Source organism: Tyto alba, unplaced genomic scaffold, assembly GCF_018691265.1.
Source record: "Tyto alba isolate M040663 unplaced genomic scaffold, T.alba_DEE_v4.0 Super-Scaffold_2, whole genome shotgun sequence".
NCBI lineage: Eukaryota > Metazoa > Chordata > Aves > Strigiformes > Tytonidae > Tyto > Tyto alba.
In genome coordinates, this window is record NW_024881282.1 from 48403249 (window position 1) to 48424121 (window position 20873).

General features: G+C 38.5%; 1 protein-coding gene across 8 annotated transcripts in view; it reads left to right on the forward strand.

Moving 5' to 3' along the window:
• OSBPL8 (oxysterol binding protein like 8) overlaps window positions 1-20873 on the forward strand; it is a 96453-nt gene that overhangs the window by 42910 nt on the left and 32670 nt on the right. For 5 of the 8 annotated variants that reach the window (XM_032999930.2, XM_032999932.2, XM_032999931.2 and 2 more), the window contains one exon: window positions 20244-20314. In XM_032999930.2, the coding sequence (XP_032855821.1) occupies window positions 20244-20314 (71 nt within the window). Of the gene's footprint in view, window positions 1-10982; window positions 11138-13731; window positions 13975-20243; window positions 20315-20873 lie in introns of those variants that run through there. The other 3 variants (XM_032999934.2, XM_032999933.2, XM_032999936.2) reach the window with 3 other exon arrangements.

Here is a 20873-nt window from a genome sequence, read left to right on the forward strand (position 1 = left end):
CCTCTGCTTTGCTAAACCTGTAGAAAACAAACTCTGAGTGGATCCATGTGAACTGATTGGATGCAGAGTGAAACTCATCAGTAGACCTCAGATGTTGATAGTCTGTTTAAAAAACAAGCAATAGTTGCTGCTCTTGTGCTTATTTGCATTTGAAACTGCTTGTATTGTCTTATTGCCTAGGATATCATTAGACATGTTTGTTACAGTGTGTGGAGTCCTTAGTGAAAACTTCAGGCTTTTAAAATTAATATTCTTTCTCCTTTTACGCTTGGCAGCCATGTTAGTCATCTGTGCTTCCTTTAGTTCTTGCTCTGAGTAGTGTTCCTGAGAGGTTTTTTTTTGTATGAACGTCCCTAAATCCCATAGCTTGCTTTATCAAAGTAATAATATTCGTCTGTCGGAGTAATAAAGGCAGTGTCTCAGGTAACTTCGAATCGTTTTCCCATTCAGTACCATTCAGATAAAAAGAAAAAAAACAAAGGTAGCTGTTACCATGTTGAATCTGGTAGTATTTTAGTATATTTTAAGAATTATTATGCTAGTATTTTCAGTGCGACACACAGCTAGCTCTAGTATGTTTTGTAAAAGCTGCTGTTATCTCACTGGAACAGCACTCGATGTTCTCTGGCTGGCACTGTGCTTAGTCTGGAAATATTTTCTGTAGAATATACATATAAATTGTTATATTTATTATGTTTAATGAAGTTTTTGGTTATTCTCTGTATGTACTGTGTTCTATCCCTTACTAGACAAATGTAGTTATATAAGTGTATTTGAATGTTCTAGTAAATTCTTCCTTCTAATGTTGCTCTTCCCACTAATTCATAAAGTTGAACTGTTGTCCTTTTTTAAGGGCTTTAACTCATAGGAAAAATCATTAAAATGGACTTAAAAAGCACTAAGACTTGACTGTGCTACGTCAAACTCCTTGCGAATGTTAAGTCTTCTCTCCTGATTTTTTTTCCCCTCTGATTATTTCAAGGCTTATATAAGTGATTTTTAAGCTGGTTAAACGTATCTGTGCCTTTTTTTAGCATCAGTCATCACTGACTTAGTCTTCCAGGAGCCTTACTAGAAATGAGGCTGTAGTTTCATGATACAAGGAATTTGGCTTGCAGTGAATTTCAGTAGTGAAAAGGTATGATGTATGATGTGGGCTAGGCTTCAGCAACCTTTAATTACTAACTTCTAGCCTATCTGCAACTCGGGAAGTGTAGGTTGGATTTTTATGGAGAGGGTTGACCCACATTTAGAAGTTGGATGATAGTTCTGTGATGAGAAAATTACAGTGCTGGTGAAAATGTGAGGTTATTACATAGGGAAAAAGAGATGCTGTGCAAGCCTGAAAATTATGAAGTAGGACAGAATTTAAAGTGATGGAGTACTTGAGGCTGACTGTTGTAACTGAAATCCAGTTATCAAAGGTCTTTACAATATGCCTGTTATGTTGTATGGTGAGAATATGCAGAAATATAGGATATGTCTTGATAGAGTATTTAAAGACATTTACAATTAACTAAATGAAGATACTTTTAGTCACTGGCACATGAATGCATCCTTAGGGATGGGTAATGTAAATAAACAATTCAAAAGCATGCTGGGCACAGGATAAAAGATTAAATGTATATAAAGGGGAGCTGTGACATGGGTACTTGGCTTTTGCCACTGAATAGTTGGATGTTGTTGGATGCTATTTGGCCACAATTACTTAAGTTATGTTTTCTGATGCTTGAACTAAAGAGCCTGTCTGGCAAAGTCAGTTTTGTATAGAGCCTGTTGTTAAAAATAAATGAGTTGGAATAAAATGAAACCTGTGAAGAGGCAGTCTTTGGAGCCATCAGCACTTTGGTGTTAGTGGGGAAATACCACTATGTCTGCCTGGTTCTTTGGCTGGACAGCAGCAGTCCAGGGAGAGGCGTGCTCAGTGACCATCACTTGGAAAATCTACTGGAACACATTTAATTTGTGTCTTCTGCTTGTGTGTTAAGTAAGATACTAATTACGGTATTACAAATATGCTTAAAAGTGGATGAGAACTTGAATCTTAATATGAGAGGAGTGGAGGTAAACATTCAACGTCTGTTTGAGCCATTGGCTTCCTATTTGGAACCAAGGGTGAACCATATCACTGTGAAGTTGTAAGTGGTGTGTATTGATTTTTAAGTGCTTCTGTGTATAAATACTGGGGTTTAATTTACGTGACCATAGCTCTGGATTTCAGAAAGCTTCTGTTTTCTTGTACTTGATTTCTTAGTTTAAACATGACTTCTTCCTTCATTGCTCCTTTCACTCTTGTTAGATGGAATTTAGTGTGTTGTCTAAGCCAGAGGTGGGGATGGTCTTTTTGGAGTCCAGTACAGATCTGTTTTATGAATGTAGAGTACAGCTTGATCTGGCAGCATTGTCTAGTGATTGTTCAGCAAAAGTCTATTTATACTATCATTGTTCTGTACAATGTTTGCAGGAAGAAGTTCCACCTTCTTATTTTACATAATGTTTTTAAGATTCTTAAAGATATGCTGTCCTTCATTCTGAGGCTGAAAACTAGCTTATCTTTTTGGCTACAGATTGGCCTTCAAAGGTATGAAGGTCAGACTCGCTTCCATAGAAAGCTTCAGCAAGGTTGTTTGACAGAAATGTGTTAGAAAAACTGATGGTGGGGATTATGCTTGATTATTACACTCACCCATTTACATAGCCAATTCAGAATTTTAGTGTTGAAAAGCTAGCTCAGCTGTTTATAGCATCGGTCCTGAGGTGGACTTGTAATTTTAATTATTGTGGATTTAAATTATTTCTGCCTTTCCCATCATTAGTTAACTAGAGGGTCAGAATAAGCCAATCCTGATCATAACACTGCAATTACAATTTGTTCTATAAAATAAATTTATTGAGCCTCTAAACGTCAGTAGCTTTAAGTTGGAGAATACCAAAATCCAAGTACCATCTACTGCAAAAGCTTGGATGTGTTGAGGTTCAAGAGACATCAAAAGAAACATAAAAACTAGCTTTTTGCATCCAAGAAAGGATTTACTAAAAGTACAAACTTGACTTAACTAGACCACCTTTCACATTGTGTGGTACCTCCATTTCTAGAAAGCCAGCACTACAGCTTTTCATGAGAGCTCTAAGCTCAACTACACAAAGGAAAGCTTTCCAATTATAGCACTCCACGGCATTGTAACTTGAACTCCTTGTGAAAGTGGCCTTGAGCAGCTCCACATCGAATTGATCTTGAAAACTTTTGCTGATTTTCCTCACTTTTCATTATATATGTTTAAGAAAGCAGTTTCTAGACTCTTTCTCTCAACGTGTCACTCAAATGGATTACTTGGCTTCTCAAATCAAGGAGGGAAATGATCAAACAGTGATAAAAATTAGACAATAATTTGCAAGATCAGAGTTTCTGAAAGAAATCTTTCTTTTTTCCCACATCCACTCTTTAATTCTAATTTCTGAAGTCTTTAATTGTTCTTTCATGACATCTGCCAAGTTAGTCCTGTCTCTAACTTGTCAATGCTGTGTATTGCATGTTAATGTTGCCTTCTGGTATGTTGTATGTTCAGACTGGTTTTGGGTTTCTTCGGCCTTATCTGCTAGGCAATGAAACCTTCTTAGTTCTCTGTCCCTTGAACATACCAAATGATCATACTGGTTTTTTTTTTGCGAAATATTTTATTTAGAATTGTCAGACTTGCAATTGGACCTAAATAATTAAGTAGCCTTTTAATGGAAACATGAATGGGTTTGAGGAGTTAACTTTTGCTGTAAAACTTTGCTTACTTTTGTGGAATAGCTTACTTTTGTGTTTTTAGACTCTGTAGTGAGCTAGTGTGGCTTTGCTAACTCACCAAGACCCATGTTTTTTGTAAATGTAGTGCATATAGATATTAGGACTGCTAAAACATCTTTCAATCCTAGCAGCTGACAGGTAGATTGAACAATGTTAATTTAGCTCATTTTCTGTGTTTGCATTCTATATTTGAAAATGTCATTAACCATTAATGGGCAAACTACTAAACTTCTATTGAACTTATTTTGGGGGGTTTACTTTTTTTAACCTACCTTCGTGTGTCAAAGAAGAATCACTGACAAAACTATTTTATTACAGTTAGAAAATTAACATGGAAAATATAGACTCCAAGATGGCATTTTCAAAACCTGTAGAGCAGAACTCTGATTGCTGATGTAAGCTATTTATGTTGTTACACAGATTATCTCTGGTAAATTGGATTCTTGTAAACCTTGTTAACTCAGACTTACATTGGGATACCACTTTATTTATTTGATAAAGTGGTTTAATATAGAAATAGTGATCACTTAAAATATACAAAAAAGAAGTCTCTTCAGAGAGGGATTTCAATATTTCTAACTTAAATATATGCTTTTGAAACATATTTCATACTTCTTATGAAAACATCATAAACGCTTAAATAATAGTAACCTGTACTTGAGGTACAGAGAGCAATCTAGTTAAGATAGTAATATTAAAAATTCTGTAATAAGATGTTTGAAAAAGTCTGACTTCTTTCCTTTTCACCAGTATTTATATTGCCTGTGTATGGTTTTGTTTAATGAGAATTTGTGCAGTTGATCTTTGTGTGTCTTTGAGTGTATGTTACAAAATATAAATGATGAAACACTTTTCTGTTTTGCTTTTGTTTTGTTTTGGTTTTTTTTAACTTGCTAGTAACTTCCATATGGGTTTATTTACTTAGGAGATAATCTCTGGGTTTATTTTTTAAGAGTGTGAGAAGGTGAAAATCCACAGCATTCCTTATAGACAGATTTTGTGACTTTTGTTTTTTGTGGATTTGAATGGGGACTCTAATTTGCGGGTAGTACTGACAGCATCGTTCAAACTTAGAGAAATAAATAGCTGTGGTGTTTGTGTTGACAGTATTATATTTGATCCTTCAAGGATGGCAACTCAGCAGATGATGCCTTAATATTTTTAAGCTCTAGTTTCTATATTTCATTTGGGTAACAATGACCTGTGCAGACAAACTTCCTGGCTCATGAACTCTGCTGCATCAGCCTGCAGTATTTTTCCTATCCTTTATTCAAAGCATTGATAAGATGCAGATGGGGTGAAAATGTGGGTGGTATCTGGAAAAAGTGTGTTAAGATGATGAAGACTGAGGAAGTATTTTACAATAATGTACGTATTTGAGCTAAATTAACAGCTTCTTGCAGCCTTTTTTTTTTTTTTTTCTTTTTGAAATCAACTCGTCAAATAAGGGTAAGCAGTGGAACCGTGTGCCCAGAAGGAACTTGCTCTGAGATAAGAAACAGGATCTGCCTCTCCTTTCCAGTAGAGTAGCAGTAGTCATTAATTCAGTTTGCAATATGATGAGAATGTATTCTGTGTTATGTGATAGAGAAACCAAAGTGGCTTAGGTTCAGGGAAGTGGATTGACAGCGAAAGCAGAATTGTTGGTCTGCCAATAATGATGATGATCACAACAGAAATGAGGAGGTAAAGCTGATTTCTGGGGAGAATAAGGGCATTTTTGGCTGTGCTTAGATTGTGCTAAAGGCTGTTTGCTCCATAGTAAACCTCTAAAAGACATTCTAGGATTTTCATGCATAGGGTGCTGCATTTGGGGATAAAAGACAAATGTAATTATTTTTGCATGTGAGAGAAGGTAGAAAGTGGAAAATAGATGTTTTCAAGCAGTAGGTCCTAAAGAATACTTATTACCCGCTGAAGGGATGAGATGACTTTGAAGCCGTAATGACCAAGAAAATACAAGACTTAGACATTGCTTGTCTATCTGAGGCAGCTAACAAGCTGAAGGTGATTTGTTATAGAGCTGTACAACTTGCAGCCTTTAAAAAACATTTGTTTCAGGTACTTGGCTCAGTTGACAGCAGCAGCAGCACATTTTGTTTGACCAGGCAGTAAGAAATGTCTTGAACTTCTGACTCATCATCCCTGTTCTGGCTCACTGGTGGTCAGCATGCAAGAAGCTCTGGAGACATAGCACACATCTCCTCTGACCAGCTGTCAGGGGCAGACAGATTACTGTGGTCCAATGGAAGGAAAGATACAGCCCTGTGTCAGTGAACTCAAAGCCTATCAAAGTATTAGCAACTCCTCCTGAGATGGGCACTTGGCTTTGGTCCTTTGGCCACATTTCTGCCAGGAGGTCATGAGAGCCTGTTTGTTCATGTGGGTACAGAAGATTGAAGCCGCAGCGGAGGAGCACAGCATTGGAGCCGGAGAGAGAAATCCTGCATACCTGTGGTTATAGCAGATGCATTCACTGAGCATGGGGGAGGCTGTAACTCCACTGGTATAATACTGATCACTGCTTAAATGCAAGCTCTTGCTTTTCTTTCAGCTAGCACTTTCAGAGTTATTATTTTTTTGATAATGGTATTTGGCTTGCAGATGCTAAAATCTTGCCAATCTATCTGGTTCCAAATCAAGCTGTTTCCTAGGCAGTTGGGTTATATCTAATCTTTGATAATGATTTCTGATGTTTGCTTTTGACTTTACTATCTACATCTAGTCAGACTTAGTCATGGAAGTAACTTCATGCAATCTCCCTTTTCCCTCTATTGTATCTGTCCTTTGAATAGAGAAGCTGAAGAATGGATATATAATTTATTAACTTGACACAGTAAGAGCAATTTCTTACTAAGCAAGCATGTCATGCTTTTTTACCTCACTTCATCTTTTCATAAGACTGTCTCACTGTCTCAGCACTAGAGAATAAACTGCTAGAGGGCTTGTTGAGGCTCTCCGACAAGCTCATTTTTAAACATTCCATATTAACAGTACATATTACTTCTCTGCAGAGTAAGTGTGTCTAATGTCTTAGAAAAACATTAATGCTTTTGCTTTTTCCTGCCGCATGGAAGTTCTACACTTGGAGGGTCTTGGTGTATCTTACTGTTTTTTTGGGAGGTGTTTCAATTTGTCTTGTCTTCGATGATGAGGAAGTATTTTGTAGATTATAATAATCAGTGCATAGGAGCGACGTGGACTGGTTGTTCTGGATTGTTGTCTGTTGTTATCAGGGACCTGATCTAAGTGACACGGGTGGTCACTTTTCAGTTTTATGATACAGAGTACCTCCTAGATGTGAAGCCCCAGTTCTGCAAAATTTTACGACTTATTTGAAGTAGATGTAATGATGCTTGTCTCAGATGGGATGTGAGTGAGATTCTAGTGGCAGTAATCAAGGAAGGAGTTTGTCCCCTAAATTATTTGGTTTTAGCTTGTGTTACCAGACTGAATTTCTTGTGAAATGTTTTAAGTTCTGCTGTGTGTGGTTAGTCTCCTGAATCTATTATTTTGACCTCCTGCTTTCTTACTGTAATGCATACTCTGGCACATTCCTCTCTGCAAGTCATTGTATGTTTATTAAAACTTGCCATTTCTGAAATGCTACTCCACCCAGTGTTTGCGGCTTGGTTAAATTGCATGTACTCCCTTCTGTGTGGGTTACAGCTTTATGAAAGCGTGGTACTGAGTTTGAAAGGCACAGCAGGGCTGATTACTGTGAAACTTCTCAAGAAAGTTCTCTTTCTCCGTGACAGTCTCTTCAGAGCTGGCCAACTTGAACCTGAACTGTGACCTTCAGAATTTCATAAGGGCCAAGAAGAAAACTGTTGAAACCTGAGTAGTGAGCAAGCCTATTTACTTTGGGTGGGAGGAGCTGAGCACGAGTGTTAGCAAGTGGGGAGGTGCAGCCAAGTACAATTGCCAACAAGGCACTGGGAGCCTTTGGTGTTCATTCATGACTGCTCTCTGGCACGCCTCTGGAATTACTCCTCAGCTAACCTGCACTTGACTTGGAAATATCAGAGAACAGAAGAATATTTGGTGAAAGAAACTTGGCACTGTAAACTACTGACACAACTTGTAGCCTCATGGTTCAGATGTGTTTTCTCTGAATCAAATATTGCTGTCTGAAGGCAAGTATATCTGTAGTAGCCTTTTTGTTAAATAGGAGAAAGCCATGTTCACTTAAAGGCCATGTGCGAAAATTAGGTGTTGGAAAAAACTAGTTTATAGTTATGATAGTCTAGCAGTTTCCTTTTTCTGTTTTCTGCATGCCACAAAGAGTGTGTGTATATGTAGAGAATTCTTTATGACATTTTCTTTCGTTGGACTGGGGGGAGAATTCTACTGGAAAATGTAGCGTTGTTAAGATGTCAGGGCAAATTATTGTCAGACTTGAAGGGCAAGTTTGAAAAGCTTCTGTCTTCTCTGCTACACCATCAGTTTTCCTTCCTACTTCTCCCTTTAGCTTTCACAGAGTGTTTTTAAGAAGGTTTTGAGTTTTCCTTATATTACCTCTAAGGGGAAAAGGCATGTTTATTTTAATTTGCATCACTAGATATACTCTTAGCTGTATTATTGCACCAGCATCGGTTTGTATGATGTGTTCATTATTTTAAATTTCTAAAATCTATATTAAAAATTATTACTAAATTTAAAATTTCTCAGTTGGATAGTTCAGACTATATTTGATTTGAGTAGTTTCCATGCTTGGAATTCATACCTGTACAGTTCAGAGAGATCTTTTTTGATAAGCCTATGGGTTTTTTTTATCTGTAAACATTTTTTCAGCTGGAGAAGTGTTTTGAAAGTAAACCCAGGCTTTGTCAAAAGTGTTCATGCACTGTGGAACTGCACGTGTCTTCTGTTTGCTTTTGTTTTGTATACTGATTTAAGTTTTGTCCTCGGCAATATCCTGGAAGAATGCCTTAAGCACAAGTTTATGATTTGTTTTTCAGCTAGCATTTACTACTGAAGAAGCCCTGATTGAGTAGCTGATATAAGAAATGCATTCTGTTCTTTAGAAAATGTATACAATACATAACATCTATTAAGAGGAGGAAATCTTCAACAGGTTGACTGAGAATGGACTCTCCCCGCCCCCTCCCCCCCCCCCCCCCCCAAATATTTCAGTTTTGTTTTTTTCTTTTTCCTACTGATTTAAGCATTATATAAAACAGAGAAAACAGGACACTTTTTCTCCCTTTCAGTGGCATGTTTAAGTCTAGTGCCTGCTTTCAGGAAGCACTCTACTTTTGTTATGAGGAATCTTATTTTTATGTACTTATACACTGTGGCACACACCTGATGCTTTTAGGCGAGAGTGCAGATGATGCATTTAGACTAAAGTGCAGATACTTTCCTGTTTATGCAGGCTTTTCAGCTATGTCTGACTTATGCAGTTGGACTTGACTGTAGTTTTATTTGTGAGTATTCTCAAAAGGTGTAAACTTCCAACCTATGTATATTACTGTATTTTCTAAGTATATACATTATAAAGGCACTGGGGATTGATATCAAAAGGATAGAAGGCTTCCTGGGACATTAGTCTAAGGTCACATAACGAAATATACTAATTCTGGTTTTATCAGTAGATTAGCCTATTCTGTCTGAATTTATCTTGGGGAGGGGGAGAAGAGGACAAAGAATTTTTAATTTTTTGTGTGTGTGTCTAATATGTGGTAGCTAACGAAATGGACTTTTCCGTTGTCATGTGCAGAGCATGCAAATAAAAGCACTTCCGACTATTTCAAAGTACCTATGTGTCCTTTCAGAATCATATTTTAAATTAAAAGGGTTTCTAAGAGCTTTGGTTGCTGAGTGTGTGGAGAACAGAAACCCCTTTAATATTGCAGGCTGAAGCTCAAGGGTTACAATAAAGTTCATCTTAAAATCACACCATTGAGAAGAATCCTCATTTATATTAAAAGTTACAGATTCCTTTTGATCTAACAGCCTTTTGGTTGTGTGTCGGCTATCTCTCCAGCAACATACACTGCTTTGAAGTATTTGAAGCAAATGAGCATGTGAATACAAGTATTTGCAAGCATAATATATCACAAGCTGTTGAAAAGGTGGAGAACTAGTGAATTTTTATAGCCAAACCATGTAATTAACTCTTTTACCACTGCAGATTTAAGTTAAATATGAAGATGACTTGAGGAAGTGGGGATGAAGGAGGAAGCTTAAATTAGATTTTTTTTTTTTTTTTCCCCCCCTCCTTTGCAGTGATGAGACAGAGTTGAGACAGAGTCATATCTTGGCACAAAGTCTGTCTTTCCTATATAGCTGTTGAGTTAAAGCAGAAGGTATTTAGTCAGAATACCCAGATAACGGCTTCCTTGGTTGGGAGATAGCTTCAGAGAGGGGAAATGTAATATTATCTATATTGAAATTCTTAATTTTACCTACCCAAGATTTCAGTTCCACTTCTAAGTGGAGAAAAGGGCATAGGAAGGAGAAAGGTTTTTAATCTGTTCTCATTTACAGTTTGGCTACATGAACAGTGTCAAGAGACCTGAGAGGGCATGGAGCGAAATAAGAGAAAAACCTTCAGCATTACATTGTTTCCTCAACCGCCTGGATATCTAGCCCCTTCTTTGTAAGATGAATGTAATGTGGCAGAGAAGACTATGTTGTGGAAGAAGCTGGTAGGCTGGCAGTCATGCTCAGTAGTGGCCCTGTAGCGGGCTGGCACAGCAGCTGGAGGCAAAGACAGGCAAAGCGGTGTGGGTGGCTGGTGGTGGACCCTCCCGTCAGTCGTGCGACCCTGCCGTTACAGTACATGACATGGAAATGTTCTGATACCAGTGTCAACAGAGCATTCCCGGGCAGGGTCATAGCCCTGACTCTGAAAGCTGAGATAACACACCCATTAACTGGGCAAGATAGGTCTGTAATGAGAGGATACAGTTCCTTCTGTGTGTAAGGGGAGTTTTTCTATGGCAGCTTTCTCTTGGTTTTAATTAGAAAAAAGAAAATAGATATTCTGAAGAGATTTGGACCAAGGTAGTTGCTCTGTTTTTCAGTTAGGAAGATAGATTTAGAGAAGTGATGTGGAGCTGTGTTTGTTCAAATTAAAAAAAAAAAAAAAAGTGTGGTGTTCTCCCTTCTTGCATTTCTTCCTCATTGCCCCACCATTCCATTCCTTAAGTTTTTCAGCTGCTCTTTCTGTTCCTTCCGGGACATCTGGACAAGGACTGCTTCAGCTGAGGGAAGTATGAGACACAGTAATGGATAAATGGAGACAGGCCTGAATACGTGACATGCTCATCCAGTTTCTCCCCCTCCCTGTGCCCAAGTGAATAGAGTTTTTCACTACTTGTACAAAAGAAGTGACAGGTACTTATCACATATAATGGTTTCTATTGATGGCTCTTTTTTTTTATTTTTTTTTTTTAGTTACATCTTTTTTCCTTGGCATGTATTGGGATATTAGTCTGTTAGGAGACATGAAGAAATTCTAGTGATATGTAGGATGCTGAAAGGTACTAAGTTTCAAAATCAGAAAAATTATTTTCAGTGTTTTCTATATGTGTCTTAGTGTATGTATCTACAGGCACTAATGCACATATGCTCTGCACAGTAACTTTTCATAGGGGCTATAAAATACTTCAGTCTACTGTATTATCCTTGAGCCAATATGAACTGAAATTAATGATCCACAAATAGTAAGTATGCTTCTTTACATAAGAGCTGGAGTAAACAGTATTCCAGACTCAAACTACCATTGATGTAATTTGTGGGATGTGTTTCATTTTGTAAGAAGAGGAGACCTCTAGTATGGAATAACAGAGAATACAAGTTCTTATTTTCAAGACAATTGTTAATGTCTTATTTTTCTGCTTTCCAGCAAACAGAGTAGGTTTCAAAACATATTTTGTCAGAAATAAGGTGTGGTGGGGAAAACAGGACCAGCAGAGAAGCACCAGATGGGAAGGAAATTCCCCATACAGGAGAGGGTGGCAGTGTACTCTAGTTGTCAGGGAAAAAAAGCAGCTGATCATAGAATTATCATAGAATGGTTTGGGTTGGAAGGAACCTTAAAGACCATCTAGTTCCAACCCCCTGCCATGGGCAGGGACACCTTCCCCCAGCCCAGGTTGCTCAAAGCCCCATCCAGCCTGGCCTTGAACACTCCCAGGGAGGGAGTAGACCCAGCTTCTCTGGGCAACCTGTGCCAGTGTCTTGCCACCCTCACTGCAAAGAATTTCTTCCTTATCTCTAAATCTATTCTCTTTCAGTTTAAAACAGTTATCCTTCATCCTATCCCTACACCCCCTGATAAAGAGTCCCTCCCCAGCTTCCCTGTAGCCCCTTTAAGTACTCTCAGGCCGCTATAAGGTCTCCCCGGAGCCTTCTCTTCTCCAGGCTGAGCAACCCCAACTCTCTCAGCCTGGCCTCACAGGGGAGGTGCTCCAGCCCCCTGATCATCTTTGTGGCCTCCTCTGGACCCACTCGAGCAGATCCATATCCTTCTTATGTTGGGGGCCCCAGAGCTGGACACAGCACTGCAGGTGGGGTCTCATGAGAACAGAGTGGAGGGGGAGAATCACCTCCCTCAACTTGTTGGCCACATTCCTCTTGGTGCAGCCCAGGACACGGTTGGCTTCCTGGGCTGTGAGTGCACATTGCTGGCTTATACTCAGTTTTCTACCCACCAGTACCCCCAAGTCCTCCTCTGCAGGGCTGGTGTCAATCCACTCATTGCCCAGCCTGTATTTGTGCTTGGGATTGCCCCGACCCGTGTGCAGGACCTTGCACTTGGCCTTGTTGAACTTCATGAGGTCTGCCCGGGCCCACCTCTCAGGCCTGTCCAGGTCCCTCTGGATGCCATCCCTGCCCTCCAGCGTGTCGACCACACCGCACAGCTCGGTGTCGTCGGCAAACTTGCTGAGGGTGCGCTCAGTCCCACTGCCCGTGTCACCAACATAGATGTTAAATAGTGCCAGTCCCAATACCAAGCCCTGAGCAGTGCCACTTGTCACTGCTCTCCACTTGGACATCGGGCTGTTGACCTTAACTCTTTGAGTGCCACCATCCAGTTAATTCCTTATCCACCGCATGGTCCATCCATTAAATTCATGTATCTCAAATTTAGAGACAAGGATGTCATGCAGGATGGTGTCAAATGTGCAGTGGATGAAGGAAGTTAGGGAGAGCTTATTTGACTTTATTCTGGTAGCTATCAGCAAGAACAGTTTGGATCAGCTGTTTTCTAGTCTTGAAGCCCAATTTGCTGGGATTTTTTATGTTTAAAATTTAAGTAGGTTCATTTAAGTGTTTTATTCATTGCATAAAATATTTGGGGCATTAATAATAAAAACCTCTTTTTGTCAAGCTTATTTGGTGTAACTCTTCCAGGAATCAGGCTGGTTTGTATATATAAATATGGCAGAGTCTTAGAGAAGAAAAAGCTGTCATCTCACCTTTTAAATAAAAATAAGAAATGAAGATGTAGAAGCCATGGTTTCATCTGTTGATGAAAACTAAACAGGGAAGTTCAACATGTCTGTGTAATGCAAAACATGGGCTCCCTTTTCCGATTCCAATAGCATACCACAATATCAAATAGGGAATCCACATAGCTCATGAGTTGTGCTTTGTGTAATATCAGTTTGGGACTTGAAAGACTAACAGGAAAAAGAATTGATTTAATGAATTTTTATAACCTAAATAATCACAATTTTTATGTGCTTAGAAAGCAGAGATAAGTAGGACCGAAAGAGATATGAAAATGAGACGTGGTGTATTTGTGGGAAAGAGGAGCTGAAGCAAAGTCATTCTGCTTTAAGCATCCTAATGGCTTTGACGAGAGGAGTATAGTGTTGCTTGGCTTGCTGCTGATTTGGCAGCTTCTGTCTCTTCACTGCATTTTTCATGTGTGCCCTTCGTTTGTTTCTTTTTTTTTTTTCCTTTTGTATCTTACTCATCAGAATGTGAGGTAAAAGGCTGTTACTGCATCACTCTTGTTCCAACCAGCTAATGTTAACCAGCTTTCACAGAGAACATAATCCTTACACAAACACCTTAACTCATGAAGGAAGAGGGTCCAGTGCGACGTAGGTTTTCTTCATGTGCTGGGATTTCATCTGTGTTTTCTCCAAGAGCTGATGGCCGAAAGCTTATCCGGAATGCTTCATTTGGAGGATATAACGAACTCTCTCCTGCTTTACCAGGTTTGTTCTGCTCTTGCATTTCTTAATGTACAGAATAAAATGTCATTTCAACTTCAAATTTTTCAGCTTTAATGATAGTAATGTATTGGGATGCTGGTAGAAATCAGAAAGAATATTGTTTATATGCATTTAGATAACAGGTCTTCGTAGTGGCAAGATTTGCAGATAGGCAAGTGAGTAAGTTAGCTTACACACAGCAAATCTCATTTGTGTATTTGGTACTGACTGGAATATTTGTTTTGGTTGTTTAGGCTTTTATGACTGAAGTTCTGTGATGTAGTTTGTAAATACCTTCCTCCCTTGTACTTCCTACTCCCCCTGCACACAATGGACTTGCTTTAAAGTTGTAAGGTACAGCAGAAGGTTTTAATTTGGCTATAACTACTGAAGAATGCGTGTGCTCGTCATCAGTGGTTTGACAAAAAACAATGAGATAGAAGGAGTTAAGGCTAAAAGCATAGCCTTGATAAACTCTGTAGTGCAAGATTTTTAAAACATTTAACAACAGAAATGGCTTGAGTATCATTTTGCTCAGATCTGTTGTCTTCTGAAAATCAGTACTGGAATATTGAGATGAATTTCTAGAGTTTCATTGTCCATAATGCTCACTTCTGATATAGGTACCTGAGCTTCAGCAGTTTACTTCAGGAAACTTCAGTGCTTGAAAATGTGTTACAAGGTCACCTCTGCCTGAAAGGGGATATTGTAGAAATTGCACATTCTTACCAGAATTACTCTGTATGTGTGATTTGCCTTGTGCATGCGCACACACACGCTTTGTTGCGTAGTCCTGCGGAGCCAGAATATTGGGGGGGAGGGAGCAGGAAAATATAACAGTTTTCACTTTTTATTGTATGCCTTCTGCAGAATGGCTCACTGAATTGGTAAGCCCTGGCTCTGAAGCGATCGAAAAGAGTTGGGGTGCAGAGCATAGGGGAGGTTTCAGGCTGGTGCTAGGGAGCTCTGCATCGCTGGCCGATGCTGGCTTGCAGAATCACTGGAGCAGTGTGTTCAGCCTCAGGCGGGTGGGGGCAGTTATGTTTTACCCCATAATGTTTCCTTTCACTCTGCTTCAGAAAATGATTAGTTTTCTACCAAGAATCTAACACTGAGTTTTATTCAAGCTGCTCAGGAAATAAAGATCTCAAAGCTTGAAAGCATGGAGTTGGCAACTAGACAGATCCTCCCTACCTTTAAAATAAATGCATATAGTCTGGTAATTACTGAAACAAAAAGGGATTCATTTCCTATTTGCTTCCTTCCTGTGTAGAATTCGACATTAAAGCTGATCTCTGTCCATAAGTGGACAATGAATGACTGCTTAAACTGCAGAACAAATGGAAAACAGTTTGTAATGAAAAAAAAAAAAAAAGTGTAAATGTATAACTAAAAAATGTTTTATCTTTTGGGATCTTCCATACATTTGAAGAATGTAAACAGTCTTAATATGCTGGAAGGTATACTCTCTCAGTTTGATTTAAAGAAGGAGTAGTTACTGCCTGTCTAAAAGATACTCATGTATAGTTAGGGAGAACAGTCTTTGGTTATTTTTTTTCTCACATGACTTTGCTTCTCTGATTACTTCAGTTTCAAAATCCATGGAGGAATCTGATTTGGTTATTATGGGATTGTATTCTTAAAACTGGTTTTCAGCAAGCGTTTGAAAGTCAATTAAAAAGTCTATTGCCTCGTGTTCAATTCCTTGAAAAGGTTTTCCCTTTTTTTTCCTGCTGTGATTATTATATAACACCAGTACTGATATCTCCCTCTAAGTATAGCTCGTAGTTCTTCCAGAAGCATATAGATTTTCAGTTCAATTATTCTTTCTTCACAACGGCACATGCACACCAGTAATCAAATCAGGCTATTCCTTGGTTTTCTTTTGGAAGTCAGTAATATTGTTGCTTGGCTTGCTATTTGTGATATTTTCATGTATTGCTTTGCTTTTTTTTTTATTGGTTCTTCTGTTTGTTGGAAAAAAAGTCTCCAGTGAACAGTAATTTTTGTTGTTGTTGTTGTTGGATAAAATAGATCTGCCATTAAAAAATAACATGTTTTTTCTGATATATTTTTCTTGGGTGTCCTAATTTCAGATAGTATTTGTTGAGAGGTACAAAATCAGTATTTCAGATGTATGAGATGTTATGTGATTGGTTTTGTGTTTTCCCTTTCCTCGAGATTGATTGAAGCGACTTTAAAGAATGATACCTCTGTTATGCTTCAGAATTGAAATATCTTAACTAAATGGTTTTGCTTTAAAATGTACCCTACCACGGACTTTTATCCCAAGGGTTCTTTAACACTAATCTTACAATGTATACTCCTTATTTTTTGCCGAAGATGATATTTTGGAGGATTTCTTCTTTTGTTATTGGCTGTGTATTCAGGCTCAGTCTCTAAAGAAGCACTATTTGATTTTGTTTCATTGACACCTTGCATGTATAGAGTTCTGGTTATTCCAGTTGCATACAGTTGTTAGGTGCTTGCATCTGTCTGAAAGTTCATCATGAGTTTTCACATATCTTTCCACCTGCAAGTTTTAGAAGAACTTGCCGAATGCTCACAGCAGGAAAGAACTAATGAACAGTTTCCCTTGGCTGCTAAGGTCATACCATGAACTGTGGCTGACTGCACCAGGATTGGGATCAGCTTTCAGAGCCCATGGGGCCTGTGATGTTATGACAAGGAAGGTCATGCTGGAAGAAAGTCCGTTAAGATATAATGTCATTCTGAACACAGTCCCTGATGTCTGAAACTGCTTTAGAAGCTACAGCAGTGGAGCTTGTGTTAATTTTTTTTTTTCTTTTAAATCTGCAAGTGTCTTAAATAATACTGGGAGCTCAGTCTGCAGCTCTGAAGGTTGATTCAAATGTCAGTTGTTTGCTGTCTCCTAACTCTAAAGATTATTTTCAGGATTTTAGATAGAAAAAGATATACAAATTCAAGACATTTAATAGAGAGAAGGTTACAGAAAGGGACTGCATCTTCAACACCTGAATTTCTACATAGTGAAATGTGAGCTCAAGTTATCTTGTTAAAGAGTTCCTGATTGAATTACAGAATGGGAAACAGCAAGTAAGCTAAAACATTAAGCCCAAACCCACTGCTGATAAACATTGAGCACATTCTTTTTATTAGACCCTGCCTCTAGCCTCTCATATCCTGGCAGTCTCTGCTCCAGATACTGATTCAATGACTTTGTGGTGCAATTTTCAGTGCCTCTGGGGTGAACAGAGCTACAAAAAGAGTAATAACACAAAGCATCGCTTAGAGGCGCAGCTTTCTTGGTTGCTGTTGTCTTTGTCAGAAATCCATAAGAGAAGTTTGTTATTCATAAGTGGTAGAAGGAAGGGAGTGCACAGTATTTCTTATTGTTGATTCTGTGAACATAATTGTTCTGTTGTTGTTTCCTTCATCAAGTATTTCCACAGCAAAGTGTATATCGTCTTCATCTTGGGCCTATATATAGCTTTCTAAATTTTCCTGCAGGTTTTAGTATCAAACTGTTCTTGTTAGAAGTAAGACTGCTTGTGGTATTGAGGTCTCTCCGTCTTAGACTCTCCCTGGAAAATGCATCCTTGCAGTGGGTGAGGCAGTGTCTGCATCAGCACCTGAATTACGATTTATTTGTCTGTGTTTTGAGTGAGCTTATCCCTTCTACAGAGGGGGAGGTTATAAGTAGGGTCGTGTGGGATGTGAAGCTGCCTGCTTGGGTTTCCTCACAGACCAAGATGGAGCAGTGCAAGGTGTTCCTCTGCAGCACCCTGTCTTGGGTTTGCTAGCAGACCCCTCGGGCACCTTTGGCTGTGCGTGTCAGTAAGGAAGGGAACAGTGAGTGTGATGGTGTGTTTCTAAATCAGCAAGGACACACATCTCTTGGTCTTGAGACACTGGAAACGAGGAGATGAAATTCATGGAAACGCGACTGAATTTTGGTCTTGGTGTCTGATTCTCTGGGACAGAGTAGTTCTTTCTGTTTTCATTTCTGTTTGGTGATATCAGTGAAAAGCTTGTTTATGAAAATAAAGACATGGGCTTGTTAGATAAGGATGCATAAAGCCCTTAAAAGTGCTGTGCTTTAGAAAGCAAGCTGTGAATTATAGCTTCTCTTCTGTAAGAACAATCCCAACTTAGCACTTCCTCGCTGATTCCCGTCACTAAGTCTTCTGTATGTGCCTATAAATAAACAAGTAGAAATGGGAAGGCCATTAGAAAATGCCTGCATTACATTTTCAGTGGAGCTTCATTCCTAATGAGGTTGAGGAGACCTCATTACTATGGTTTTGGTGTGTGTTTGACAGCTTAAGACTGGCATTGCATCTGCTAATTTCTCAGTGAGCTAGGGCAGGTCTGTCCTCTGAGACTTGAAGCAACCTTTGTCTTGTTTCAGTGAGTGGTGCTGTAGAAAATGTGCTTTTGTATTTGGTGTTATGTAGGAAATGTGGCTTTTGACCTCTGGATTGTGACATGCCATGTTGTTTTTTTTCCGGATTCCCTAGTACTGCAGATCTTCTGCCTGTCTAGATATTTCTTCACTATGGTCAAATAGTCTTCTGCATTATAGGTTTTCATTAGCTGAACAAACCTGTCACAGATTTTTTGGAAGAATTTCAAAAAGAAGGGTTTAATGAACTTTGCACAGAGAGACTTCTATAAAGACATGTAAAGGTTTCTTTAAATGTATGTAAGGTTTACTTCGTGTAATCATGAAATATCATTGTATTGCAGTATATATTTTTAAAAAAATCTGATCTTGAAAAGGAATCTCTGCAAAAGGTAATAAATATAAACAAAAAAACTCAAAAGACTGATTGCCAGACCAAAACTTAAGAGGAATCTCGTATTTCTCTTGTATTTTGAAGACCAACCTAATGCCTCTATAACTTAGTGAAACTTGCCAAGATGTGTATTTGTCATAGACGAACCAGTTCTGTCTTAGGGTTTCTGGGTATTGTAAGTTGTGGAAGGGTGAAGATACTACTTTACTAAAAAAAAAAGCATCCTACACTCAACAAACTACTCAACACTGCTATGGAGAGTTAATAAAAACTCTTCTAAAGCTCATAGTTTCCCCACACATGCACACAGTCCTCTGAAGAATGTGAAAACAAGCTCTTTATCTGATAAATCTTCAAATTTTAAAGATCTGAGTACCAATTTCTATTTCAAAGTTTGAAACATGCTTAAAGGGAAGCTCAGAAGAGCTTTTCGTGTCTTGTTTATGCAATTTATCTGCTGATGTAGTGCCCTCTGGTGGGTTGAAGCTCTAGGGTATCACTGTGGGAGCCATGCAAGGCTTTTCAGCTGCGTGGATTATTCCTCAAATCCATGTATGACTTCATATTTATCTGCCTTCTGTCTGGAGGGCATGCAAATGATGACATTCTTACTCAGATAAATGCATTGCACAATTTGTTTTATTCCTGTTTATAAATGCTTTATCCTACCATTAACCTCTTTAAAGAAAATGGATCACAGAGATATTCTGTCTCATAGCCAGAGTAGATTATTTTTCCTTAAGAGGATGCTAGGTCCTCAGTATATGTAATGTGGCACATAGCAGCTGCGCAGCAGCACTAATGCCAGTTGTGACCCCACTTTCCATTGTCTCACATCTACTGGTTGCAGCCAGTGCCTCACTTTATTTTTTGGGTAGTGGGAAAATGTGGAGTTTGTGCTATGAGTCACTCACAGAAGACAAATATGGGATTTTGATGACTGTTTTAATATAAAGCCTTGTAGTTACGCTTATGCAGTGTCAAGTTAAAAGTATAAATTCAGTGCTAACGAAAGCAACCCTTTCCATTTTCTTGCAAAAAATTGACTTCCAATCTTAATCAGTGTTTTAGATTTCCTTTCATGTAGGTGGTATTTGGCAATTATTTCTAGCTATAAAAATGAGCAAACCAAAAAAGGGTTTATTTAGTATTCTGCTCTGTGCGTACATGTGTGCAGATAGAGCAGAATGAGAAGATAGAAGGACAAAAGTTTGCACGCAGTATTTAAGATTCATCAGGTTATTGGATTGGATGCAGCACCATCTAAATACAGTGAACTGTTCTCTCCTCTTAGCGGGTGTTAAATTAGTTTATATTGTAGCTGGTATGTTTTCAACTGATGTGATGAGCTGGTATGTGTATGTTCTTTGAAAATCCAATTTGTTTGTAATTTTTATGCTAAGCACAATTTGCAAATTTATTTCAAAGGCTAGCTTATATAAAATGTTAATGTCTTCAAATCATTTGCAACAGTGCTGCCTTTTCTTTAAGGTTTTGACAAAGGGAAGGACGATGTGTCACAAAACAAAGAAGACACAGCACATTCTATGTCAAAAAGCAAGGTAAGGAAAGCAGCCTCCTAATCTGGTTTAAAAATGTCACCGTGAAAAGGAGTTATGCATTTTTAATTAAATGCAAATATATTTAACTTTCTTTGTAGATAATCTTGAAGATTACTCCTCAGATTCAGCAATAGATAAATATTAAAGGGGATTTCTTAATATAGTTCTCAGGATGACATTCCATGAAAATCTACAGTTCAGATTAGTGGAAATGAAATGTGGAGTCCTCACTGTCATCTTGGGGTGGGATGTTGCCTTGCCAAATGTAATGATGGATGGGGGCCAACTCTTGCTGTGAAACAGAATTTAAAATCCTTTTAAACTGTAGGTGAAGATGCTGTTCATTGAGCTGAAGCAAATCTTCTTATAATGTTAAAAGAAACTGTAATTGGAAAAGTTTTAGTTTAATGTCTTAAATTGCCAGAGTAGAACATAGTTAAATGTAATCTGTTGTCTTGTTAGTTGCAAGGGCTTCTGTACCTTGGAATTCAAGTATAAAGGTCCGTTTTGTTGAGGCAATGAGAATGCAAGGGAAAGCATGCTTGTTTAGAATGTTGAA